The 27,924-nt window shown below is 34.9% G+C and overlaps 2 protein-coding genes across 5 annotated transcripts in view; both read right to left on the bottom strand.

The window, feature by feature from the left end:
* Positions 1-155: 155 nt before the first annotated feature.
* On the bottom strand, positions 156-27,093 carry LOC105225923 (uncharacterized). 4 transcript variants are annotated; one of them, XM_049457466.1, is made up of 5 exons: positions 13,677-14,037; positions 2,714-2,812; positions 2,466-2,572; positions 1,131-1,291; positions 156-1,039 (listed from the first exon to the last, which is right to left on the bottom strand). In XM_049457466.1, the coding sequence occupies exons 2-5, from the start codon at positions 2,733-2,735 to the stop codon at positions 802-804; spliced, it is 528 nt and encodes a 175-aa protein (XP_049313423.1). In that variant the 5' UTR covers positions 2,736-2,812; positions 13,677-14,037; the 3' UTR covers positions 156-801. The 4 variants fall into 4 exon arrangements, with proteins under 4 accessions (XP_049313423.1, XP_049313426.1, XP_049313425.1 ...); XM_049457469.1 differs by lacking the exons at positions 2,714-2,812; positions 13,677-14,037 and adding an exon at positions 27,079-27,093; XM_049457468.1 differs by lacking the exon at positions 2,714-2,812 and having other exon boundaries at positions 13,677-14,034.
* LOC105225924 (ecdysone 20-monooxygenase) overlaps positions 16,045-27,924 on the bottom strand; it is a 28,380-nt gene continuing 16,500 nt past the window's right edge. The window contains exons 3-9 of the mRNA XM_049457456.1: positions 21,315-21,633; positions 19,462-19,660; positions 18,902-19,297; positions 18,650-18,824; positions 18,347-18,586; positions 18,059-18,271; positions 16,045-16,509 (exon numbers count right to left, since the gene is read on the bottom strand). Coding sequence (XP_049313413.1) covers positions 16,399-16,509; positions 18,059-18,271; positions 18,347-18,586; positions 18,650-18,824; positions 18,902-19,297; positions 19,462-19,660; positions 21,315-21,624 — 1,644 coding nt within the window. The 5' untranslated portion in view covers positions 21,625-21,633 and the 3' untranslated portion in view covers positions 16,045-16,398. The remainder of the gene's footprint in view (positions 16,510-18,058; positions 18,272-18,346; positions 18,587-18,649; positions 18,825-18,901; positions 19,298-19,461; positions 19,661-21,314; positions 21,634-27,924) is intronic.

The raw sequence follows: 27,924 nt of genomic DNA, 5'->3' as shown, positions 1-27,924 counted from the left end.
GAGGAGAGGTGACTAATCTGAGCGGAGTCTACGCCAATAAAGAAAGAAGAACGCGGTTAAGCGGTTGGCTGTGAAAAAAGTGAATAACCCTATGTATCTAGCGAGCCCTCTCAGTCTCTTTTTTGTGATTTCGTTAAGTAAAAGACATCGTAAAATTCGGTTATATATAATTACTGTTGTATTAAAAAATTGTTTATTCAACTTTTACAATTAGTTTGTAAGAAAAACGTTTTTAAAAAAACTGTGTCTCGTCAACGATTTGACGCACTTAATCAATATTGAACATTTTATTTGTGATTTTTGTACATTTAAAGAAATGCGAATTTCTCATGGCATATTAAATATTCGATTGCGCTTAGCATTATACCTATATGTATATATATTACTCAGTGGCGTAGCCAGCATTTGCTATTGGGGGTTTTTTGCTGCCAAAAGATTTTTAATATTGAAGTTACTTCGTAAATTCTGGACAATTTTAATTAGAATCTCTGTTTTGAGGTGTGCTTGCTACCCAAAACCCTCCGCGGATGCGCCACTGATATTTCTATACAACTATATAGATATCTATGTTACTATATATAAGTATAAACACCAACGAATTGTTACTTTGAGCTTAATACTATGCATTGAAAATTAAAATATTGCAATTATTTTCGTAAAAATTATTAATAAAAAATATTATAAACAAATTTGCGTCGATTTTCTGTAAATATTACAGCATTCTCTTTAAAACGTAGCCAGAAGACGTCGATGATGCACAGCTGCTCTGTGCGACCGTTAGTCGCTAAACCACAACCGCATTTACTCCAGTTCACCGCTAACACCAAAACGTATTGTAGCCAACAAGTCCACCAAGTAGATGAGTGTGGTCACCAATGAGACCGCAGCAGCGGCCAGCACCAGGTCAAGACGTTGCATATTCGGATGCCAGTAATTGCGCTCCTTTGTGGTGGACCAATCGCGGAAGAGTAGCGCCGTCACAGCCACAAGCAGTATGAAGCCAATGATGGACCACAGCGTCGAGGTGCGCCAAGATGTGCTAAACAAGCCGCGCATAAAAGAAATAGAAAGAAAAAATTACACTCAACTTATGTGGGTTAAAGGGGGGTTATTTGTAAGAGGTTACGCACACATCGCCGAACAATGCCATAATTAAGTAAATTGAAGTATAAATGATGAGACTGCCAAAGGTTACGTAGCAGAGGGCGACAACGCGCGGCGTGATGAAGATGCGCAGATGTGAGTGTGTGGATGGCTCATCGATGAGGCCGATGCAAGTGATGACCAGCGCCTGGAATGTAGACGTTAGTTAAGCATAAGTATAAGTATAAGCGCGTGGTGAAGTAATTTTTAAATTGAATTAAACGCAGTAAATGTGTGGGGATAAAGCCAACAGTGGTATGAGTATGTATATAACAAGTCAATTGAAAAGTGCCCGACCGGACGCCCAGAAGAGGTTTTTACTAACGAAAACATCAAAAAAGACCACAAAATAATTTCTAATGACCGAAAAATTAAGATGTTCGGCACAGCAGACACTCTAAAGATATTCCAAGCGAAGCCAGGTCTTTCTCCAGCTGGTCTTTTCAACGAGGTGGAGGTCTTTCTCTTCCTCTGCTTTCCCCGTCGGGTACTGCGTCGAATACTTTTAGAGATGGAGAGTCCATTCGGTCGACATTATTTAGCCAGCGTAGCCACTGGCTTTTAATTCGCTGATCAAAAGAGGGGGTCTCCGTCGTCCGTCTTTTCAATGAGGTCGTTTTTCTTCGAGGGTTCCAAAGCCTGCGCACAACCCTGGAGAGGGATGGTTCGTCTTCTCACTTTAGCTCGCCTGCAAACGTATACTCTTTGGCTCCCAGAGAATACTTGCTATAAGACCGGAAGTCGTGAGCTGTTTGAGCTACGTATATGTAAAATAATTGATTTTGGCCCACCCAAGCAGTCAGAGAACTTTCCTCACTTGTGTGACTTTGTACTCATGACTCCATCCTCCATTATTTTTATTGACTGCCCTACAAAAACAAATATATAGCGTTATTGGATGGCAAAAATTCATGAATTGGGCTTCGAATTGCTTCCCCATCCACCATATTCTCCAGATCTAGTCCTCAGTGATTGTTTCTTGCTCTCAAATCTCAAAAGAATGCTCGCTGGGAGGAAATTTTCTTCGAATGAAGAGGTGAACGTCGAAACTGAGACCTATTTTGAAACAAAGGACAAATCGTACTAGAAAGAGAGGGTCGTTAGATTCAATGTATCAGCCTTTGAAGGAAACTACGTTGAGGAAAAAAACGATTTTTGCCAAAGAAATCTGTTTTACTAAGGCAGGCCGGGGACTTTTCAATTGACTTGTTATGTATGCATGTGTGTATGAATGTATGTATATTTGTATGTATGTATGTAAGTATGTAGTTATGTCTATACTCGTATGTATGTATTTTTATAGTTATAGTTATATATCTTACCAATTCCAACAACTTGATGCCCATCAACGAGTAGCTCGCACGCTTCGAACCGCTACTTGTCGTGTAGGTGGAGTCTTCCGCCGGCGTCATCTCTACGCGTGAGATTTCTGTGGCAAGAATTAGTGCAAGACCGAATTTATTACTTTGCAATAACAATTAATTGTGTGTATTAATATGGGCATATATGGACAAAATAAATGGGGTCACGTAATGACTTTGGAAGCAGTTGGTTGTGTATTAACCTTTACCTATTGAACGCAGATAGCTCATTTTGGTTGTGTTTTTTTAGAATTAGAACTCTTTCGTTATAATTGAATGGTTTGCTGAGCAACTTGAACCGAATCTAACTGAGAAAATATGATACACTTTTGAAATCGAGTTCACTAAGAGATCAGTATGTGCCATTCTGATAATTTATATTGGAAAATATTTCCATACAAACAAGTATAGTTTAGTGACAAATGAGGTTAGAAATGTGCGTTACAACACTTATTTTTATTACTATATTCTAACAATATTGTTTCTCTATATTATGTGCCATTATTTGGCTTCATATTTACTGTATAAAATTTCCTCGATCATCAAGCGCTCGTATCGTTTTGAAGACGCACTCAAGCGTACAGCGTATATTACGCGAAAGGCCAATTCTTTTGTAGCTGATGACATGATGAGCATGTTATGGGATTTTTATTAATTTTTTCTGATTACGCATGGCAAGGTCAAATAGTTTATACCCAAGTTTTGTATGTCTATAAAAATCTGCCATACTTCATATAGTAAATAACGATTCTTACATAAATCTTTAATAAATGTGAGATAGTATAAGCGATATGCCTAAAAAGCACCCTTTACTATATATAAGCTTATACAAACATTAACCACAATATATTGTACACATATGTATGTATGGCACTTGACCACTTTTTCAGACCCAACGTCAGCCACTTTCTCCTGTCTTGACTTGCGCCTAGCATATGCGGTAAAAAAGCTTATGTGAACATAGCTCAGCGTCCAGGAAACACGTTTGCACGCGACGCAAAATATGGTGCATTACTGCCCAGTGGCTAACCAGCTCTTATAGGCAGCAATGAGTTCAAGACAGGCAACTGTTCAATTCACGTGCGACGATTGAAATAAAACATTTTGCTTTTCATCGCATAAACAAACAAATATACTTTAATTAAGTATGTATTAATGGAACTTATTCTTCGAAACTTCGGCCTCGCATGTCCTAAACTCGAAGTCAGCTTTTACAAACTTCAAAGTAGGTTTGTTTGTACCCTGACAAGAAATAATTTTTTAAATGCTACCATTAATACGGATTCAACTAGATCCGACCATTTCTTATGTTTGTCATATGAATTCAGAAGGAATGGAAGAAAAGTCTATATACACTCCTTAACAAAAAAAAAATATACTTGGATCTTTTCACATATCTTCGTTTTCAGCGGATGATTCCGTCAGGCGTTTTTAGGCAAGAATTGTTGTTTGAGACATCAGTATAATCCACATAAAGACACCATAGAACATAATGGGCTTGACTATAGTGTCATAGAGCCAGAGAACTACTTTCGGTGAGAGACTCCACCTTTTGCCAATGGCTCGCTTAGAGGAGTATAAGGCAATCGATGTCTTTTTACTTCATCTTCGATATTCGGCTTCCATTAAAGCTTCCTATTCAGGATGAGGACAAGATATTTCACTGTTTCTGCCGGTTGCAGACGAATGCCTCTCATTTGCCGCAGCGGTGCCACCGGGAGCTTATATCTTCTAGTAAATAAAACCATCTTGGTTACACTTGAGTTGATAGCGAGAACATTTCCGACAGACCAATTCGTTACGACGCTGAGATGTTCATGCCTGAACTCGTACACGGTACTCAGGAACTTTCCTCTCACCACAAGCGCTACATCATCTGCATATGAAATTATCCGGCAGCCACAGTCCTTAAGTTTTTTAAGCAGGTCATTAACGACTAGGATCCATATAAGAGGAGAGAGGACTCCACCCTGTGCGGTTCTCCAACACACATTTCGTCGATCACGTACATTACCCCATTCTAAATCAATCACTCTATCGCCCAGAAGACTGAAAATGAGCTGTTTAAGGATTGATTCAACCTCAAGACCATCAGAGTAGTAACAACTGCTTCTGGCAGAACATTATTGAAAGCTCCCTCAATATCAAGGAAAGTTTCAAAAGCGAATTCCTTAACCCTAATGCTTTCTCAACCATGATACGATAGTATGCAAGGCAGTATTCACTGACTTGCCTTTACAACAATCTCGTTGCGCTCCTGATAAATGGTCCCTCGTACTGCGTCTCCTTATGTAAAAGTCCCTCAGTATCTCCAGAATTTTTAGAAAGAAGGAGGAGAGGTTGATGGACTTGAAGTTCTTGGCCGTAACGTGGGAGTCCTTACTAGCCTTCGGGATGTATGTAACTCTGACTCGTCTCCAAGCCCCCTGGTTGTAACCCAGTCTTATTTAGTTTGCATAGGTAGGTGCCAAACAGTTGTATGACATCCTAACAGTTTGCTGCAGCTCCCATTCGGTCCCGGGGACTTGAAAGGTTTAGGTGAATTGATCGTTTAGGTCAAGTGCCGTTCATCCAGAACTCCGAGAGATATCCCCTCAGAGAACAAGTTCTTGTATAGAAAACTTTTTATATGTTAAGATATCTTCACAAAATTATGATACAGATTTTTTTTAAAGCATTTCTATAATACTTGAAGAAATTGTTCAGATCGACCCACTATAACATACAGCTGCCATACAAACTGAACGATCAAAATCCAGTTCTTGTATGGAAAACTTTTTTATTTGGCGGAATATCTTCATGAAATTTGGAACATATTACTTTCTAAAGCATCGCTATAATACTTGAAGAAATGGTTTTGATTGGATTACTAGATCATATAGCTGCCATACAAACTGAACGATCAGAATCCAGTTCTTGTATGGAAAACTTTTTTACTTTGCGAGATATCTTCACGAAATTTAGTAGTGAATATTTTTGAAAATAACTCTACAATATCTGAAGAAATTGTTTAGATCGAACTACTATAGCATATAGCTGCCATACAAACTGAACGATCAAAATCAAGTTCTTGTATGGAAAACTTTTTTGTTTGACAAGATATCTTCACGAAATTTGGTATGGAATATTTTTGAAAATAACTCTACACTATCTGAAGAAATTGTTCAGATCGAACTACTATAACATATAGCTGCCATACAAACTCAATGGGGCTTTTTTATTTGTTAAGCTTCATAGCTTTATAGCTTCAGTGCAACCGATATCACATTTGTCTCTAAACAAATATTTTTTCAAAATTTGAAACGCATACATTTGGTAATTGTTAATAACTGCTCGCTTGAATTGCCAACCATATGACCGCCCACTCAATTTCTGCCTAATTCCATATGCGTGATTGCTATCCTCTACGCTTGACCTGCTTGCATAACTAAATGTTTGTTGTAATAGCATTACAATGGCAACAAAACAAGCAACAACGCAATGTAAACAAATATTTCTGACCATGATTTTACCTTTACATATATTTTTGCCTAACGCGCTTCAACCATTAACAGGAAAAATATTAGTAAAAGAAATATAAATTAATACTCGCGTGAGTTAGTAATAATTAAACTGCTGCTCTTTATGCCCCGCTCGCGTGTTGCCAGCTACAAAAACAAATAAAAGTAGACAAGTACTTTTTCCCTAGCGCATTGCTGTCCGCATGCCTTTCAATTAATATGTATAACGGTATTAAACTTTTTTATTTTGTTCCACACATTTTCAGGTGATTGTACGAAATAAACGATGACGACAAAACTTGGCGTCTCGCACAAAACAGGTCATAAAATACACGAAAAAAAGGTGGTGGTAAAAAAAGTCAAAATGAAACCGCGCCGAGTTTGTTGTGTTATGGCTGAAGGCGCCAAAACGGGTTTCGTTGCCAGTTCGAAAATTTGTTGGTAAATAAAAAATGTAAACAAACCGTTGACAGTTTGTGAGTGCTTGGCCATATACTCTGACTTACACAACAAAAGCAATGAAAAACAGAATACGTGCGTTGTTCGAATGCGCGTCGAAAGAATGTGGGAATGTGAGTATGGAAATGAGAGCGAAGCGGAGAGCGTAACACAGGCGCGTTTTCGTAAGAAATACGAGTGTATCAACAAAGTTAAATGCTTTGAGTTGGCTCTTTTTCGTTACTGGGCTTTCGAAGTTGACTTCGAAAAAAAAAATTGTTTAATTAACTTCAAAAATCATATTTACTTTTCGAATTTAACTTCGAAAATCAGTTTTAACTTTCGAAGTTAACTTCGAAAATCAAATGTACTTTTCGAAATTAATTTCGGATTTACCTTTCGAAGTGTACGAGCGTTGCTAATAAATGCAGCTTGTACTGCGCACAGCCAAGTGAAAATCTTTGCCACAAGCCACACCTGTTTCTGCCGCACAAGAATGTGTAAAATGCGCAGTAAGTAAACAAGCGAACTTAAAATTCACTCAAAAGAGTTTAAATACATATTTTCTGGCTTTTATGCATAATATGAAACCAATACCTGATATTATACTTCACTGCAACTGCTTTTGAGCTGAAACCGCTTGTAAGCCCAACAACTACAAAAGTACACAAAAGTGCGTCATGAAGCCTTATAAAGCGGCCATTGACTTGTCACACTTCAACATGCTCGTGTAGAGACGCGCCAAGTGATTTTTATTTTATTTTTGGTCAACTCGTGCATACGTGCGTTTGTAGCACGCACGAACTCGGTTTTGGTTTAGAGCCAATATCGGTGCCAGGTAGCCTGAGCCTATTTTCCATTGACACCCGTCTAACAATAGCAAGAAACAGACGTGTCTAGCTTACCAAGTTTCTGGTTGCTTATGCCGCTCTGTTTACACACTGGTATGGTAAAAAGCGTGCGACTGCACAAGTGTGTCCTTATTTAGCTTAACTTTTATGGAATTTCGTTTTTTGGGTGCGTGCGAGTTTGTTGCTTAAGTCTTTTGTTGACAAAAACTTATTTTGGACGGAAGGTGGTAGAGTGTATTTAAGGTGTCTGAAAGATTTTTCAGTGAGACAATTGAAGCTGAAAGCATATGTTTTTGATTACTTTGTTTTTGTGAGTGGCTTAGTTTACAATTTGTGATAAAACATCAGCTTTTAGACGTCTCCGATATAATTTGGGAATCAGCTGTGGCTTTCGTTGGCTCTAACCAATGATTAATAGGGGAAACTAATCTAGCGAGAATTTTCTAAAAAATTCACTTTGTGAGCTAAAAAGAGTGTGGAAAGAGAAATTCTCAGTGATACCGTAATGGAGAACCATCCATCAAGCTAATACGATTAGCACTTATAGTACGAGAATCTGTATTATTTGATGAGATATCTTCACGAAACTCGACATAGACCATTTTCTAAACAAATTTTATAATATATGAAGAAATTTTTCATATCGGATCACTATATCATATAGCTGTCATACAAACTCAGTGGTCAAACTCAAGTCATTGTATGAAAATCTTTATTATTTGACGAGATATCTTAACAAAATTCGGCACAGAATATTTCCTAAACATTTTTTTATAATATGTAAAGAAACTTTTTATATCGGATCACTATATCATATAGCTGTCATACAAATTGAGCGGTTCAACTCAAGTCCTTGTATGGAAACATTTTTTATTTGACGAAATATCTTCACAAAATTCAACACAGATTATATTCTAAATCAACTCTATAATTTCTGAAGAAATTTTTTATATCGGATAACTATATCATATAGCTGTCATACAAATTGAATGAGGAAAATCTAATTCTTATACGAAAAACTTTATTATTTTGCGAGATATCTTCAGGAAACTCCGCACAGAATATTTTCTAAAACAACACCACATTATCTGAAGAAATTTTTCAGATCGGTTGACTATAGCATATAGCTGTCATACAAACCTAATGCTTAACATTAACTTTTTTTAAGAAAAACTTGAACCTGTGCAGAGCATTCCAGCTTTTGTGTAACCGAAGTTTACTTTTTTTCTTACTTTTACTTAAAATCCAAAAATTTTCTGCGTTTCATCATTTCTTTGTAGCACACGAACTACCCATTTCACATAATATGTCAGGCGCGTGAATAATTGCTTCAATTTCCTGCCTTTACACATGCTACAATCATACGAATGTATGTGTGTATGTTTTCACAAGCAAAAAATCAGCAAACAATTAAAAAATAGCGAAGCACGGCGGCTAAAAAAACAACTTATTGCAACAGACATACACCCATACACATGTATATGCATATAATCACAGATTGCAGCTACTAAGAAGCCGTGTGAAGAGTAAAATAGAAGTAGCTGCAATTGCAATAAACCAGTTTCGCGTGTCTAATGCACGAAGCACAGCAACGTTGCTTTTGTAAATAAAAAATAAATAAAAACACATAAATCAGTTGAAAAAAACCTGTCATGACACGCATTGCCATCGCAATGTTGGCAATTCACGTGCTGCAGCGAAAAACAAAATCAGCAACAACAAAAGAAAAATAATTAAGAAAAAGAGGTGAGGAAGTGGAAACGCGCCTATAGAAAAATGCGAGCAAAATAAGAATTCGCAAAAGTTTTTGCCGTCAAAGCAGGTCAACAGACGCTAACAGCAATACAAGCAAACAATACAAGCAGCGAGCGAGTCACTGTTTATCAGCAAGCAGGTCAAAGCAATGCTGATTAATTTCGACTACATAGTTGTTATTATTATTTTTGTGAGTACATATATAAGTAAATATATATGTGTGCTGCCTTCGACAATAATACTGTCAAATTTCATGCATATATCTGGTTAAATAAATTTTTTTTCCATACAAGAACTTGGTTTTGATCGTGAAGTTTATATGGCAGCTATAAGCTATAGTTGTCCGATCTGGAAAATTTCTTGGCATATAGTACCGTTTCTTGAAGTAAAAATTTATATTGAATTTCGTTAAAATATCTGGAAAAACAAAAAAGTTTTCCATACAAGAACTTAAATTCGATCGTTCAGTTTGTATGGGAGCTATAGACTATGGTTGTCCAATCTGAATAATTTCTTTGGAGATTAAACCATTGTCTGCGTGAATAATCTGTGCTAAATTTCTAGAAAATAGCTTGGCGAATAAAAAAGTTTTTCATACAAGGACTTGATTTTGAACGTTCAGTTTGTATGACAGCTATATGCTATATTAGTCCGATCTAAACAATTTCTTCCGAGATTATACCGTTGTCTTGAAAAATAATTCCCACAAAATTTCATGAAGATATCTCGACAAATAAAAAAGTTTTCCTTACAAAAACTTGAATCCGATCGTTCAGTTTGTATGACAGCTATATGCTGCAGTGATCCGATAACGTCAACTCCGACAATTATAAAGCTTCTTGAAAAGATAATCATGTGTGCAAAATCTCAAATCGATATCTCAAAACTGCATGGACTTTATGATACCTAGAAGTTCTAGACATTACAACGAACAGGCGTCGCAAGCTGTCCAAGAGACACTTTACATTTTACCTAACCTAACCTAACTTAACCTATCACTGCATTCAATAATGTCAATAAAATTGGTAGCTAATATCCACACAACAAACAATAACATGACTACACACCAAAACACTTACAGTCTGACAAGCTTTCTAGGGTGTGGTGACCTGCTTTGGCAAGGCCTAGTTCTCAGAGTTCAAATGCGCAAAAGTAACACATTGCAAATTCCCACACATTTTCATATAAACAATGCAAACAATAATAACAAAAACTACTGCTAAATCAAATAACAATAAATTGAACTATAACTTTCACAAGCTTGATAAACTTTTATAGAATGCGCAACTCAAGTGGGTGTGTGGGAAAACAGTCGGCTAGTCAGTGGCTAAGAGCATATGTACTATAAGCGCGATTGGTATTTAAAAATAAGAGAAATGTTAACTTCGGTTACATTGAAGCTATAATAGCCTACACAAGCGCAAGGAAAAAAGTTTTTCATACAAAGACTTAAGTTTGATACATCAGTTTGTATGACAGCTATAAGCTATAGTTGTGCGATCTGAACAATTTCTTCAGAGTTTGCTTTATTGACTTAGAGAATAACCCATACCAAATTTCTTGAGGATTTGTTATCAAACAAAAAAGTTTTTCATACAAAGACTTGAGTTTCATCTATCAGTTTGTATGGCAGTTATAAGCTATAGTCGTTCGATTTGGACAATTTCTTCAGAGTTTGCATTATTGGCTTAGAGAATAACCCACACCAAATTTCGTGAAGATATCTTATTAAATAAAAAAATATTCCATACAAAAACTTGAATCCGATCGTTCAGTTGGTATGACAGCTATAGGCTATAGTAGTCCGATATCGATGATTTCGATAAATTAGCAGCTTTTTGAAGAGAAAAGCGCGTTTACAAATTTTCAGTTCGATATATCAAAAACTGAGCGACTTATTCGTATATTTACAGACGAACAGAACGTTATGGCTTTATAGGGTCTCCCACGCTCCCACGCTTCTTTTTGGGTAAAACTTCCTGAAACAAACTTAATATATTCTGTTCAGTGTATAATTATGCCTAAAAGCGATACGTCGCGCCCTAACCTTCCATTTGTTAAATTTTGCTCAGTTACCTCCGCTAAAATGTTCCACGTAAGGCGGCATCAGCGTAGCCCCTTCGCGTGGTCAAGCAAAATAGATCGCAAAAACCGACAGATAGCGCAATGAAAACATGTAAACAAAAGACTGGACTTCAATGTCAAAGTCATTAATTTACCGTTAACCCAATTGCGACGTCGACGCAATAGGAAACGTGAGCGACAGCCAAGCAAGGCGGCTAGGACCTGCAAGGACATGCCATATAAACAAGACAAACAAAAGCACGTGAGTCAACATGGCAATAAGGAAAATAAAGCAAAATGTAACGGTGTCATGTGATATGATAGTATACCATACTATATGTATGTATGAGCACCTGGAAATAACTATGACATGAGGGTTGAATGTGCCACGTGGACATTAAGGTAGGCGCGGTGGTGTAGCTTTGAAGCAAACGTTCTAATATGAAATTTGTAGGCCTGCACTATTTGCTGGTAGTTACTTTCTAGTAATGTTCGTTATTATTTCATAGAATTTATATATTTCCACTATTTTAACAAGTAAATCCACATGCAATTACTAAATAACCCCACCATTATGAATCATCGTCGCCAATTAGGGCGCACAAAGCAGTGTAAAGCAGCACGAAAAAAAATGAAGTAAAATGTGAATGAAAGTGATGTGGTAATTCGAGAGACATAAAACAACAAAAACACAAAGACGCTTGTTTGACTATAATTAATACATATATATGTGCATATGTGTGTGTTTGTACGTATTCATATAAGCAACGTGTTTTGTGGTCAACAATATGCAGATGAAGCCAAACAGCGTTGCTTAGTTGAAAAATGTATTGAAAATTGTTGTTGTTGCATTATGATATTGAAATCGACGATTAGTTGCGGCTGTTAATACATCAATCAAACTACTGTGAGCCGCTTTGTCACGTCAGCATACTTTGAGGTCCCACTGTGCTTATGCAACGAATAGACGATTCATTTGTGTGATTATTCACGCAACGAATTTGATGCGGCAATGCTGTGAATAATTTGGGGTGGGGCTTTTAAAGGTAGACTCGAGACAGCTGGTTGCTGTTGCTTGAAAATTTTATTTGAAAATGTAGAATAATTAAAAAAATGCTGTATAAATACGAGTATATTGCTTTAAAGACGGCTGTTTGTTCATCCCTCTGTCTCTCGTCTGTTAATAAGCAAACTAGTTCAACAATTTTTGATATATCACTGAGAAACTTTACACACGTAACTTTCTCTTCCCGAAGCATCACATTTATCAGACCAGCCGATATCGGATCATTATTGCATGTAGCTTCCATACAAACTGCACGATTCCAATCAGGTTTTTGTATGGCGAGCTTTTTTATTTGTTGAGTTATCTTCACAAAGTTTGGTATGAGTCATTATCTAAAGCAATCGTACAATCTCTAAAGAAATTGCTTAGATCGGATCACTATAATATATAGCTGTCATACAAACTGACTAATCAATCTAAGGTCCTTGTATGGAGAACTTTTTTATTTGTTGAGATATCTTCACAAAACCTTACATAGATTACTATCTTAAACATTACTATAATCTCCAAAGAAAATATTAAAATCAGAGCACTGTAGCATATAGCTGCCATACAAACTGAACGATCAAAATCAAGTTCTTGTATGGAAAACTTTTTGATTTGCCAAGATAACTGCTCGAAATTTGGCACACGTTTTTATCTAAAGTATTTCTATAATACCTATAGAAATTGCTCAGATCGGATCACTATAGCATATAGCTGCCATACAAACTGACTGATCAAGTTAAAGTCCTTGTATGGAAAACTTTTTCATTTGATGAGATATCTTCACTAAATTTAACGCATATTATTTTCAAAGCCAACGGTATAATCTCCGAAGAAATTATTCTGATCGGACCACTATAGCATATAGCTGCCATACAAACTGAACGATCAAAATCAAGTTCTTGTATGGAAAACTTTTTTATTTGCAAAGATAACTGCACGAAATTAAGCATACGTTTTGATCTACGGCATTGCTTAACACCTATAGAAATTGTTCAGATCGGATCTCTATAGCATATAGCTGCCATACATAGTGAACGATCAAAATCAAGTTCTTGTAGGTTTGTTTGTTATTTGACAAGTTATCTTTACATAAGTTGATACGAATTATTGCCTACGACAATGGCACAAATTTCGATGAAAACTTGACTTTACAAAATCAGTTTCTTTCTCACGAAATTAATTATACAGTCCCTCCAAAACCGCGCCCCTTGCATTCGGTTCGTCATTAGCACATTAAACTGTCGCTCGCTTAATCAGCTACTAATAAATAAAAAATCTTTCAATTGTGGCATCTTCACGTTATACTGCTAGCTAGATGTGCTAGAATGAATGTTGAAAACAGGTTTTACAACAACGTCTCAGGTAATGATTATATAATGCATTAACAACTTGTTAAGCGCATGCAAATTATTAGTAAACTCACAACTACATATTAAAACTATAAATATTTATTTAGAATTTTACGCTTAAGCTACAATATATAATTTATTTACGTATATTATTTACACACATTTTATATTTTTAAGAAAATTTTCGTTGTGAGTACGAGTACGGCTTAAACACAATGGTTTTGTGGTTTATGTTGTTGTTATTGTTGTACAAGTGCGCTATAATTAGCGTGACGGCTAGTTGTTGTACTGGTTAGTCGACAAAATTTAGTATGTACTGGCTGATTGGCACAGCGATTGAAATAAACTTCAAACAGTGCACGTTTGGTTATTTTCGAAAATCGGAATTATTTTTTTTTTATAGAAAAATATTTTTTTTTTTTCAAAAACAGCGTATATACACTATAAATTTGATTTTTTTTTAAATATTTTTTTTTTTATTTATTTGATTAAATTTTTTTAATTTTTAGTTTTTTTTTTAATTAATTTTTAAAACAAATTTTATTAAAAAAACTTGAACACCACCGCGCGCGCACTTTTATTTTGCCTACGTCAGCGTTTTTCGTTGTCTGTTTGCCTTGCTCGCGTTAGTTTTCGTTTTTCGTTCGAAAATAAACTCCTTCGCGCCTTATGTTTATTTACAAAATATGCTCCAATCAACTCCACACTCAACAATGCAGCGCTTTACAACCGTTATGACTTCGCTTGTGCGCCTAGCGTACCGTACAATTCGAACTGCGAACACCGAATGTCAGTAGCCAACAACTTTGGCGTGCAAGCTCTGCTACGTCGTAGTTAGTAAGATAGACCTCTCAAGGCGTTTACTGAGCGCTTGGTAAACAGCTAGTTAGTGGGAACGTTTTCGAAGTGCTAACAGAGAGTACGCGCTGACGCTCTCGCTAGTGTACACACGCCCTTTTCGAATGCCATATATTCGAATGTTAAGTTCGAATTTTATGTGCGAATATTAAATTCGAATGTTATGTTCGAATATTAAGTTCGAATTTTATGTGCGAATGTTAAGTTCAAATGTTATGTTCGAATGTTAAATTCGTATGTTATGTGCGATTGGTATGTACAAATGTTGTGTTCGAATTTTATGTTGGAAAATTCAGTTCGAATGTTAAACTCGAATTGTATGTTCGAATGTTATGTGCGATTGGTATGTTTAAATATTATGTTCCAATACGCATTGTTTACTTGCTGTGGCAGGCAACCGAGCCAACTTGACGCACATTTCGAATGCCAGATATGTTCGAATGGTAAGTTCGATTGTTATGTTCAAATGTTATGTTCGTATCTTATGCTCGAATTATATCTTCAAATTTAAAGTTTCATGTTAAAATCTTATGTTCGAATCTTATTTTCGAATGTTATGTTCAAAAGTTAAGTTCGTTTGTTATGTTCGTATACGTTCGTTGTTGACTTGCTGTAGCCGGCGGCTGAGTCAACTTGACAAGTTCGTTATTTGGGCCAGTTTTAAGACCAGGTTTGTGGCTATATTGGCATTGGCGCGTAGACTGCTGGTTGCCGCTCAGTAGTACAGTTGCCGCCTTTGCTTGGCTATAAGTTCGAATTCGACTGCGTAGCTGGCTGGCACTTGAACGCTTACTTCGTAGCTCTCATAATGACTCCCTTAGTAATGACGTGAGAGCAGCCACCATTTCTCAGTTGAGTCTCTCTGCTTTAGAGTCTAATTTAAAAGCTTTGATTAATTAGAAGTAGAGGCGAGTTAATTGATTTTTTTTCTATTTAGTTAGCGTGTATTGCAGACATTAAATGTGAGTCGCTACGCGCATTGAAGGCTATGCCGGATATTGAGTTTAACAACCGTTTAAATGTTTTTTAAAATTATTTTTATTTTAAAATTCTATGTTTAACAATTTTTAAATATTTCTTATTTATTTTTATTTTTAGTGTCTATCTTTATATATAAAAATAAAGTGTCACGTTGTTTGTCCGCGATGAACTCCTAAACTACTGAACCGATTTTAGTAAAATTTAGCACACTGCGTCCAGTTTGAACCAACTTGGGAGATAGGATAGTTAAAACAATTCATAAACAAAAAATACAGTAAATGCGCTATTAAATGAACGCTCTATTAAGCGGACATCTCCTTTAACCATGTACATATTAAGTACAATCCATTAAGCGGACAACTCTATTAACTGGACAGAAAGGCTGGCAACCTGACATTGAGAAAGCAGCTTTGAATTCGTTCTTTTTTCCAATGAAAATTTTTTGCATGCACATATTCAAAATTAAACCTCAAGTATAATCCCTTGGATTCTTATACCGACAAAGGTTTTCGCTTTTATTCGTAAATAAAATTTACACTGTATTTAATAGTTTTTTATATGAATAATATTTTAAAATGTATATTACCCCAACGCGTGGCCGGCTCCCCTAGTATTATACTATTTTTTATAATATTTAAAGTTCATCTGGCTTGTTTTTTATTTTTTATTTTATTTATTTTTTTTGCTCACATTTTACAATAACTATATACACATAAGTTTTTATATACACATTTACATATTTTTTTAACTTATATATATTTTTTATTAATTTTTGGGTAAATATTGCAACATTTCCTCGTTAAGTTTATAAATACAATTTAAAATTAAGATAGTCTTTCGTTACGCAAAAATGCTCACACAACCTTCGTCATTGTGTTTTATTAAATTACTAAAAATATTTCTTATAGAGTTTTGCTTTCGTTCAAAAAATAATAATTTACAAATATTTCACAAAAGCTGCGTGTTTGTCGGTTTGGCACGCCATAGCACGATCGTAGCAGCGCGTTTTGCATGTGAATGTGTTCGTGTGTCCAGCGCGTTCGTTCAGTAGACGCGATCTGTCATTATTAATGTTAGTGGCGTTTTAGGCGCTAGCAAAAACTCAAATTCCGTTTTCAACGGCTCTTTGAATTTGATTTCGAAGGCGAGCAGCAGCTGTAATGGAAAATTAGATTGAATAAAAGATGTACTATGTTTTGGGAAGATTCAAAGGTTACAGACATAATAAAAACAAGAAAAATTGCTCATAAAAACTTAGTAGTGATTGCTCAATTTGTATGCCAGCTATATGCTATAGTGATCCGATCTGAACAATTTCTTCGGAGATTGTAGCATCGCCCAATGTAATCATTAGTGCAAAATTTCGTGAAGATATATCAATAAACAAAAAAGTTTTCCTTACAAAGGCTTTAGTGTGATCAGTCAGTTTGTAGGACAGCTATATGTTATAGTAGTTCGAACTGAACAATCTTCATCGCATATTATAGTTGGGTTTTAACCAAAAAAATCACCCCAAATTTGATGAAAATATCTCGTCAAATAAAAATTTTTTTCACAACTGAACTTGACTTTGGTCGGTTAGTTTCCATGGCGGGCAGCAAAGGTAATTTTCACACCCAGTAAGAAGACGAAATCCTTAGGGTCAATTAGTCTCACTTCCTTCCTATTACGAAATATGAAAAATACACGAAATAAGATCGAAGACGCAGAAGATGCAACCCCACATGATAGAGATGGGTCAACTAATGTTGATCTGTAGCAAAGTTCACAGAATGGTAAAGAGGTTATACCATGCGCCAGTCTAGACAACGAAGGTGCTTTAGACAATATGCTCCCTGAAAGTTTTGCAAAAGCACTGGTGAAAAAATCCAGCAGCATCAAACATAGATCGATAGAGGCCATACTGAGCACTAGGATAGCTGAAACCACCGTAGAGGATACGAAGATTCAGGACAGCACTTAAGCCAAGTAATTTCAGATGGACGTACACCACGTTCGTGAGACCGATGGTTACGTAGGGAGCGGGGGCTTGGGCTTCCTAAGCATCGCGGACTTCGAAAGAACTTCAACGACTTGCTTGCATCTTCGCAAGGGTGCATTACGTATGTGCACTTCAGGTCAATCTGGAGCTCATACCGCTTTGCCTAGTCATCAATCAAGCAGCTAAATACACACTACTCCGGATTACCATGGTTTTGCAGAGATAAGGTAATCTCTTCCCAACGCACGAGGGGTCTAATTGACGAAATATCATTGATTCTTCTCCCTTGGGCATGACAAAAAAGGAAGGAAGTTCTAAGTTACCCTCAGCAGTAGGGCCAAATGAAGCAGTTCCGACTTTGAGCGACTGCTTAGAGACCGTACAATCAAGTGGTACACCGACGGCTCAAAAACTTCGGAGGGAATTGGTGCCGAAATCGCAGTACCACATACCAAACTCTCCATAACTATGGAACCTTTTCTGAGCATTTTCCAAATAGAAATCTTTCATAAAAGATAATGTGTAGAGATAAGACTACATCAAAGACAGTATCGTTTATCTTAAAGCGATCTCAGCCTACGAAATTAAATTGCTACTGGTGACGGAGTACATAGAACGGCTGAATAGCCTAGCAGTTGTCAACACAGCTAGCCACCTAAGCCAGGTCACAAGGGTATAGATCAGAATGAACTAAATGATGAGCTTTCTTATGTCAGACTGTACCTTAGCCAATAACAGCATCACTTCCATTTCTACAAACCGCTTGCCCGGGCAGGTACGCCTTCCGATGCCAAATGGCACGACAATACATGCATTCGGCAAATTTACCGTAAATTGACCCTTCTCATCCAGCCAACGCTCGGGTCGATATTCTTTGGCATTAGGAAAATTGGCGTCGTTGTTGCAGGCAATCATATTCTGACAAAGCACAACCGTCTAAAAAAAAGACAAAAAAATAACAAAAGCTTATTTAATCTTGAGCCGAAACTGCCACGAAAAAGTGTCACTCACGCCGGCTTTGAGCTGATAGCCCGACAACTGCATATTCTCCTCGAGTATGCGCGCCAAACAGAAGGCCGTCGGCCTAATGCGATACGATTCCTGTACACAAGCTTTGGTGTAGTTCGCCTTGGCGATTGCCTCTTTCGTGATAGTCGTCTTACGGTATTCACAAAAGTCGGCCAATATGCCAGCAATCACCTTCTCATCGTTGGTCACCGAGCTGAGCACGAAGAGCACTGTGTTGGCGAGCTGTGAATACAAAGTAAATAGATTTTAAATATTGATTGGGCTTTTTTGCTATCGCGTACCGACCGTTTCAATGCCCGCCGCTATAAAGTCGACAATCGCCGATTTCTTATCACGTATATCAAGATCCTTTAGTTCCAGTATATTCAAGAATATGCTGCGCAAAGCCGCCTCACTCTCATCGCTCGCCGAGGTGAGGTAGTCCTCTTTCAGTGCCATGTCAACCATCTCGGAAATAACACTGTAATCAGTTTCAAGTCTATAACTGTGTCACACTTTCACAGGGCTGACCATTGCCCACTTTTTGCCAACACTTACTCGTAGATAAGTTCCTCGGCACGCACGAACTCTCTGTAAGTTTTCGTCGGCAAATACTTCCATAAACCCAAGCCATAGTAGGAATCCCGTTGTGAGATGAAAAGTTGCTTCACTGCACTCGCAAGTTGTCGTATGCTTTCCGGTTGCTGAGCAGTCTTGTCCAGAAAACCCATACGACGACCCAACATAAGCGTGCACACGGCTTCCAAGCCCATCAAATTGGCGATGTCCTCAAAGTTGTGTACCTCGAGTGTGTTGGGATCGCGTTGTTGGCGCAAAAGTTCGATGAAATCGTCGCAAACTACATTCAGGGCGGGCAGGAAGTTGTACAGTATGCGTGGCGAGGTGATGTAAGAGGTGAGTGAGGCGCGTAGCTTCTGCCAGGTGGGGCCTTGCCTGAAAAGTGTACATATATCGAAAATGTAGAAATGATAAAACTTAAGAACCGTCACCAAATTAATTTTTATATTTCCGGATTTGTAAAATATGTGTAACCTTAACGGTAGTAATATACTTACTTTAATACATACGTACATACAATACATACCTAAAATACTTACTCATTGACGATGCCCAAACTGGAATAGCGATCTGGTCGCGATAGCCGATACGTCACGACAATGTCAGTGGGCGGCCGAAAGGGGTAACGGCTGGGATATTTCAGCACCTTTTCCAGATCATCCCTATTGAATAAATGCACAATCGGCAGGCCAGAAGTCAGCACTTCTAAAGCGATTTCACCGTATTTGCGATGCCAGTCTGGAGAAAAAATTAGAAAGAAGAAGGATATAATTTTAGGGGTATTCACGATATCACACATGTTGAAATTTTAATTAATATTGCAAAATGTTGAGCTCAAACCACTAAGGGCTACATCTTGCGAACTGTATACGGCCTAAGATCTTAGGTTAACTGTGAATATCTCATAAGCAGGCTCTGACAAATAGAGGCAGAAGGAGAGTGTTCGAGTGACGAGGTGAATAGTAACTAAGTGTCTACCGCGAGGGCTGCCTCTACCCGTACACCGAGAAGAGAACTAAAGCAAGGCATACAGCACTGTGTATCCCCGAAGTAGCAGGGTTCGGCGATCAACAGCTCAAAGAGCTATTTGAAATTATTAAAACTTACCATAGAAACCGGATCCGCTGCCAAATGTTGAAACCAACAATCAATCGGTCGCAACGCTCCAGCCCATCACATCTAAACGGCGTGCTACCAGCTCTGCGGAAACACGCAACACGTTGCGCCTCCTCGAAGTGGAGAACCGAAGAGTATAAAACGGTGATGCCGAGGAGCGAACCGACGAAAAACTGAGAGCTCAGGAAAGCCAATGGAAAAGGTGAATACCAAAAGCAGGCCAAAAAGACCATTGGAAGCCGTCATTATAAAGTCAGACGATCTCAGAGATATCAAAAACTCGACGAAGCAGAAGTCAAAATGAAGAGAACAAGGAAAACTAGAGCATACGTACATTTACTGGATTTAGAAAACGGCCAGACGGCAAGCTCGAGTTTCTTCCAAACTTCAAATAGCATGACCGCATCGGTAGCCGACTTTAACCCAAGGCTACAGTGGATATTAAAGATCTCAATAATCGAAGGACTAAGGAAGAAATCATTGCAGCCGTAGAGAGCGTCTTTGGAGAATCAATGCCGTATGTGACATTGCCCAGCGGATATAATGATGTAACAGAGTAGACTTAAATTCGGATGAATCAGTTGAAGGCTTCGCCTAAAGGAAACTTTAAAAGGCTTCTGTTGCTTCAGACCAGGTCACTTAGTCTGGTATTGTAATGGACCAGATTGAAGAGGGCAAGGAGTACGTATCAAATGCGGCCAATCAGGACCGCTATAGAGCTATGGCTAATGATTTTTTCGTATCAAAATTGGAGGATGTTGATGTGGACGACCCTTGGTTACAAGAACATGCCGCTTCATGTCATAAAGTCAAGGAAACAAACAATTTATTGAAGGAAACTGTTGATGAGCAAATTATTTAGTGTCATGGGCTTGTGGTTCAAGAACGTGAAATTCATAACCGCTGACCTACTGAGCTTTCTTTGCGGTTGGTTATATGCAGTCGCGAAGTGTTGCCAGATAAGCTCGAAACGATTGACTCCTTGGAAGAGAACATTCGGTGTTTTATTGCTGACGTACAGTCCCAATTGCGGGAAAAAGTGATTGAAAATTAAACCTCTTGACTGGAATTTAGTCGAGACAGCCGCGACGGTCTCTTAAAACATCATGGCAGACCCTTATCATCATCACAAAGCCAAATTATTTACCATAACATAAAATTATATGAGTTTATTGCTTCTTTAAAACCACGTCTCTTAAAAAATACCCTTTATAAATATCTAAAAATACTTAAAATAAATATATATATATCTTTTCGAAAACATTTTCGCACTCACCCGCGTACATCTCATGCATCAACGACATTTTGTACTTGCGAAAGAACACGAAGAATACCCATTTCGTGCCGAGAAAAGGTATTGGCACCGGCCCAGGTATGTCCCAGACGCCGCGTGGTCGTGGTATTTCCATGACCTCATCCTCTGGCCTGAACAGCCGGGCGTCGGCAGCGGCTAGTCCACCATTGCTACTGAGATAGCGTGTCAGCAGCGGCTTTATGTAGACGGTTGCTCCCTTGCCCAAAAGAAAGTTGCAGTAGAAGGCCAAAAGTACAGCGATTGCGATCAATAGAATCACGGCCATAACCATGGGAGCACGCTGGAAAAAAGACACATATGTATTTATATAAATATGGGTTAAAAATATTTTAAGTGTGAGTATGCGCTACTAGAACTAAAAATTTTGCATGAGTATGACTCGATTTTCTTAGTATGTGTGTCTCGATTCTTTTAGTATGTATGTATGTATGTATGTATGTCGTGTGCTAGAATTTAAGTCAATCAGTAGGTAAGCGGTTGTGCAAGTGCTCTACTTTGAAATGTGGTCAATGCAGGCGCACACAAGTTTGGCGCGCAATTGCTGCCGACACTGTTGTAGTTTGATTTTGTTTCCCCCGAACGTCCCTCAAACAAATTTAGGCGCTATTTCTAGTCAACAGCTTGCTGTAGGCCAAGTTGTGTACGCAAATTCGGCTGAAATGTGACTCGGCTTATGCAATGTACACAAGACACTTATTAGACCCCCGTTCCCTCGCAGCCGTGCAAGATATTTTTAGCCCAAATTCATTTAATATATATTTAGCACATTTTTCATGAATTAAGCAAAGCTTAGCGCTGATTGCTGCCGCCTCTGCTTGCCTTACATGCACACATACATATGTATGTACGAGTATATATTTGATTTATATTTGCTGTTGCTTTGTCTCGTCCGGCCTCCGTTTTAGTCTGATTTTGCTTGATTACCTGCCGTCGCGTTTAACCGGTATTTGTTGCATATTTTTATTATCTCAAGCAATTATTGCAATTGACATTGTTGTTGTAATGCTTAATTGTTGCTGTTAAGCGTGAACGAATATGTTGATAAACAGAAAAAACAAATGGTTCATATTAAGAGAGTTCACATTTTGAAGAAAAAAAAAAAATTTCGGAAATCTTAAGATGCATGTGGAGTAGGGTGGGTAAAAAAAGTCGAATATTTTTTTGCTCTAGGTTTTTTGAAAAAAAAGTTCTTAGATCTCACTAAGAAAGAAAAAAAATTTTTTGGACCTCCCTAATGTCAAATTTTATATATTATAAAAATTTGAAAATAAGTTGGAAATTTTGGTACTGGAAATTTTTGTTGAAAACATATTATTTAGAAAAATTTTCGGGAAAATCGTATGTGGCCCTCCCTAATGTGAAATGTTATATTAAAATTTTTACTCAAATAAGTGGAGTTATTACAAATATATATTTGGCAATGTTTGTAAAAAGCATTTTATTTAGAAAACTTTATGGAAAATTTTGTTTGGCACTCCCTAATGTGAAAAGTTTTTTATACTAAAAATTTAAACGTTTGTAAGTAGGGTTATTATAAGCAATGTCAATTTCTCTGAAAAGCATTTTATTTAGAAAAATGTTCCGCAAACACTTTTTAAACCCTCCCTAATGTGAAATATTATTTATTTTACAAATTTGAAAATAAGCAGAGTTATTATAAATATTGGCAATTTTTATTAAACGCATTTTAAAAATTTGCCGTAAATTTCTTTTGACCCTCCCTAATGTGAAATGTTATTTATATAAAAAATTGAAAATAGGTACTGTTATTACAAGTGTTGTCAATTCCTGTAAAAAGCATTTTGCTTAGAAAATTTTTCGTTAAAATCGTTTTTGGCCCACCATAATGTGAAATGTTATTTATATTAAAAATTTTGATATAAATATGGTTATATTGACAATTTTTGCGAAAAAGATTTTGTTTAGAAAATTTGTCGGTAAAATCGTGTTTGGCCCACCCTAATGTGAAATGTTATTTATATTAAAAATTTTGATATACATAAATATGGTTATATTGACAATTTTTGCGAAAAAGATTTTGTTTAGAAAATTTTTCGGTAAAATCGTTTTCGGCCCACCCTAATGTGAAATGTTATTTATTTTAATTTGTTTTAAATTACTATAATTATAATTATAAACATTGACAATTTTTGTGAAAAACATTTGATTTAGAAAAAAATTTGGTAAAACCATTTTAGCCCTCCCTAATGTGTAATATTATTTTACTTACTTAAAGTTCGAAAATAAGTAGGGTTATTTTAAAATTGACAAATTATGTGAAAAGCAATTTATTAGAAACAATTTTTGAACTTTTCTGTACTACCCTAATGTAGATTTGTAGATTTGTGAACTTAATCGACAAGTTCATTCAGTTGATTTCTGCTGAGCACAAGTGTTTTCAAATTGCATATAAATATTTTTTTTTTTATAAAATAAATATAGATTAAGCCAAGACTTAGTAACTGTAGGCGTTAATCGCTTTAGCTGATTGAATAATTTTTATCTCGTTTTTGAGCTTGTCGAATAAAAAGGTTTTCCAAACAAGGACTCTCACTCAAATCGTTCAAATCGTATGTCAGCTATATACTATAGTAGTCGACGATTCCGACAAATGTGGCAGTTCGAAGTTCCGTTATCGCTCTCTACCGGTGCGACTAAGTCGTGGCCTTGTCCTATCCGAACAGATATCCGCACCAGAAGAAGTGCGCAAGCTGCTTTAGTCGGCTGATCACAATACCCCTTGTAACCGGCAAGGCCAGAAGTTGTGTTACTCGACGGCTACTCAAGGTTAAATCATACAAATCCATTGGAACAGACGGCATTAACAAGTTGGTGCGACGGCTGGAAGCGAGTAAGTTATCTAACCACGATATCGTTGATCACTCTTAAATGTATGGAAAATCGAAAGTCGCTACTAAAATCAGGGAAATCCGCCAATCAAAGAAAGACTTATCGTCCGTTAACTCTTTTTTCCCCCGTAGTGACGACGTTTACTTATGACCTGAGTCTAGTAACCCAACGACATGACTTCCGTAAATGCACAGCCCAGAGTTCACGCCGGTTACAGGGCTGGAGAGGTGGACCATGAACTATCTGAGCGTACTGTTTCGACCCTGTTCAGGGTAAAATAAATATTCCATATTCCGAAAACCTAATAACAAACCATGATTTTTCAATTCAATTTCAATATCAAGGTCTCGAATTTTCCTAAAAACCCATGGCGTCAACAAATTTTGAGGTCAAAGACCCAACAAAAAATACAGAAACGTAAACAAAAACAAACTAAAATAGGTCAACTCGGAAATGTGAAAGAAGAATGGTGAAATTCAAGCAAAGCCAAAGCGAAAACTGCCAAAACACCCAAAACAAGAGTGTCAACTGCGTGAAAATTACTCACTCAACTTTGCGCCAAACACAGAACGAACAGCAGAACGAAGTTGTGGTGAACGCTGCATCACCACCTGCGCCAAAGCGCCGATTGCCGATTTATTTGCATACAAACATACATACATGCCGGTATATATGTATGTACATATATTTGTGTGTGTGTGCAAGATCAGCGAACGCAGTGATCAATAGGAATTTGTACGTGATCACAAGCTGGTAGGCACATGCACACACACACTTGTGTGGGAAATATGTAGATGGCATGCCGCCGACAACGCACGAGACCGCCGCCGAGCTCAACTGATTTATGCACATTTGTGTGCGCGTGTGTGTATAAATAGGTGTGGGAATATGCATAATCGCGTCGGTGCAAATAATTGTGAATCGCTGTTTGTTGTTGTTGCATTTTAGGCAGGAAAATTACCGTAATTTGTTTGTAGTTAACCTTTATAAATGACTTTGAAATGAATTTTTATTTTAATTTTCGTTTAAACTGACATAAAGCAGCAAATGCAAATGTGTGGTTGCCTGAGGATGTGTGTGTGTGTGTGGAGTTGAGTGGGTGGCAAGCATGCTAATAAATTTGTTGTAAGTGAGCGGCAATTGAAATTGAGATATAGATGGGGAGTTAATGAGATTTGAAGCTAAATACTACATGTGTTAAAAATTATTATCTCTGCAGAAGGAATGTTGGGAAAAAATAAAGAAATACGTAAATTGAGAAAAATAAAAATATATAAATTGAATAAATATACATATATTTTAATAATTAAAATATTTAAATTGTTTAAATATTTTTTGTTATCGTTTTTCTTAATGTTTTATATTTTTTTTTTAGCTTTTATTCTCTTTACATATGTATATTAGATATCAATTTTTTTAATATACAAACATTTATTAAAAAATTTTGAACTAAAAAAAATCGATAAAAATGTTTTGAAATATTTTATATTTTTCTTTACATTTCCAATTTTTTTATTATTGAAAAAATTTCAAATAATAAAAAAAAATCGAAAAAACGTCGTAATTCAAAATTTTCAAAAATTAAAAAAAACTGAAAAAATTTTTATTCAAAATTCAAATTCCAAATAAATTTTTGCATAAGTCCAATTAAAATTGCAAAATTCTTTTATTGTTTTTTGGAATATTATTTATTTTTATCGCTTTATATAACCTATTTTTTTTTTTAATTTTAAATTTGTTTAAATTAAAATTGTTTAAATCTAAAAAAAATATTTAAAAATAGTGAAATAATAAAAAAACTGAAAAAACTGAATTCATTATATCCAAATAAATTTTTGAAATTACCATTTTTTTTAATATACAAAAATTTATTAAAAAGTTTTCAACTAAAAAAAATCGATAAAAATATTTTAAAATATTTTATATTATATTAAAAAAAATTCCAATAATAAAAAAAAACGAAAAAATGTAATTCAAAAATTTCAAATAATTAAAAAAAATTGGAAAAAAAATAATTAACTTCAAAATTCAAATTCCAAATAAATTTTTGAATAATTTCAATTAAAATTGTATTGCAAAAACTTTTTTATTACTTTTTTCGGAATATTATATATTTTTACTTTATATAACCAACATTTTTTTATAATATAGAAAAAATTATTTAAAAAATTGTCAAATAATTAAAAACAAATTACATTTTTTCGCAATATTTTATAGTTCTTTTGATGTAGAAAAAATTACTAAACAAATTTGCAAATATTAAAAAAAAAAACAAAAAAAATTTTATTCATTATTTGCAATTAAGTTTTGAATAATTTATGTTAAAAACATTGTGCAAACATTTTTTAGAGTTTTTTTTGCTATATTTTATATTTCTCTCGCTTTTATTCGTTTTATATTACCAAACTGTATTTTTATAATTTATAAATTCCTTTTGAAGAAATTATTTAAAAAAATTTCAAATATTTTAAAAAAATCTTTAAAAAATCTAAAAACAGTAAAAAAAACAAAAAACAGTCCAATATAAAAATAAAATATTTTAAATAAAAATTGTATTGCAAAAAAAATTAGTATTTTAAATACTTTTTAATCTAAATTTTTATGCATCATTCATATTTCAAGGAAAAAATTGTCAAGTAAATAAAGTATATATGCGTATTATTTATAAAAATAAATTATTTTATTATTTCCAATAAATTTTATAATATTTTTCATTATTATTTATTTAAATTTATTAATTTTATAAATATATTCTTTTATTTAATTTTAATTAAAGTATATAAGAAAAGTCATAATGATTTAATTCATTTTTTTGAAATTTTTTTAAAATTATTTAAAAATTTGTATTGAAAAAAATATTTTAAATATTTTAAAAATTTTATATTTTTGAAAAATATAATTTAAAATAATGTAATTTATTATTTGTAAGAAAATCGAAATAATTTATAAAAAAATTAAATAATTAAATTAATTATTTCCATTAATTTTTGTAATTAATTTTTATTAAAATACATATGTATGTATTAGAAAATTTGTTTAAAAAAAAATATTTATTGCTGTAAATTTTTATTAAACTCACAAATTTCTAGAAAAAAATTAATTATTAATTTAAAATTTGTGGCAATTTAGTTTCTTAATTTCAATAATTATTAAAAAAATTTAAATGAAATAAAAAAAATTAAGAATAAATATTTGGAATAAAATAATAATACACAAAATAGTTTACTTTATTAAATACAAAAAATTTTAAGTAATTTAATTTAATATTTTCAATTAATTTTTTTAAAATTAAACTTAAAATTTTTATTGAAAAATAAAGAAAATTTGTTTCAAATATTTATTATTCTAATTTTTTTTTAAATATTTACATTTTTTGAGAATAAAATTCAAAATAATTTAATTTATTACGTGCAATTATTCTTTTTTAAATGATTAATTGCATTATTTCCAAGCAATTTTTAGTAATTTAAATTAAAATTTGTATTAAAAAGTAAAGAAAATATATTTTAAATATTTATTATGAAAATTTTTTAGTAAATATTTATATTTGCATAAAATGAAATTCAAAGCCATTTAATTTATTATTTCGAATTATTTTTTTAAATAATTTAATTCCTTTTTTCTACTATTTTTTTTATAAAATATTATTATTACCATTTTTTTTAAGTAAATTTTTCCATTATTATTACTATTTGTTTTAAGTTTCAATTACCACTACACA

Source organism: Bactrocera dorsalis, chromosome 5, assembly GCF_023373825.1.
Source record: "Bactrocera dorsalis isolate Fly_Bdor chromosome 5, ASM2337382v1, whole genome shotgun sequence".
Classification (NCBI taxonomy): Eukaryota; Metazoa; Arthropoda; class Insecta; order Diptera; family Tephritidae; genus Bactrocera; species Bactrocera dorsalis.
This window is presented reverse-complemented; position numbering and strand designations above follow the sequence as displayed.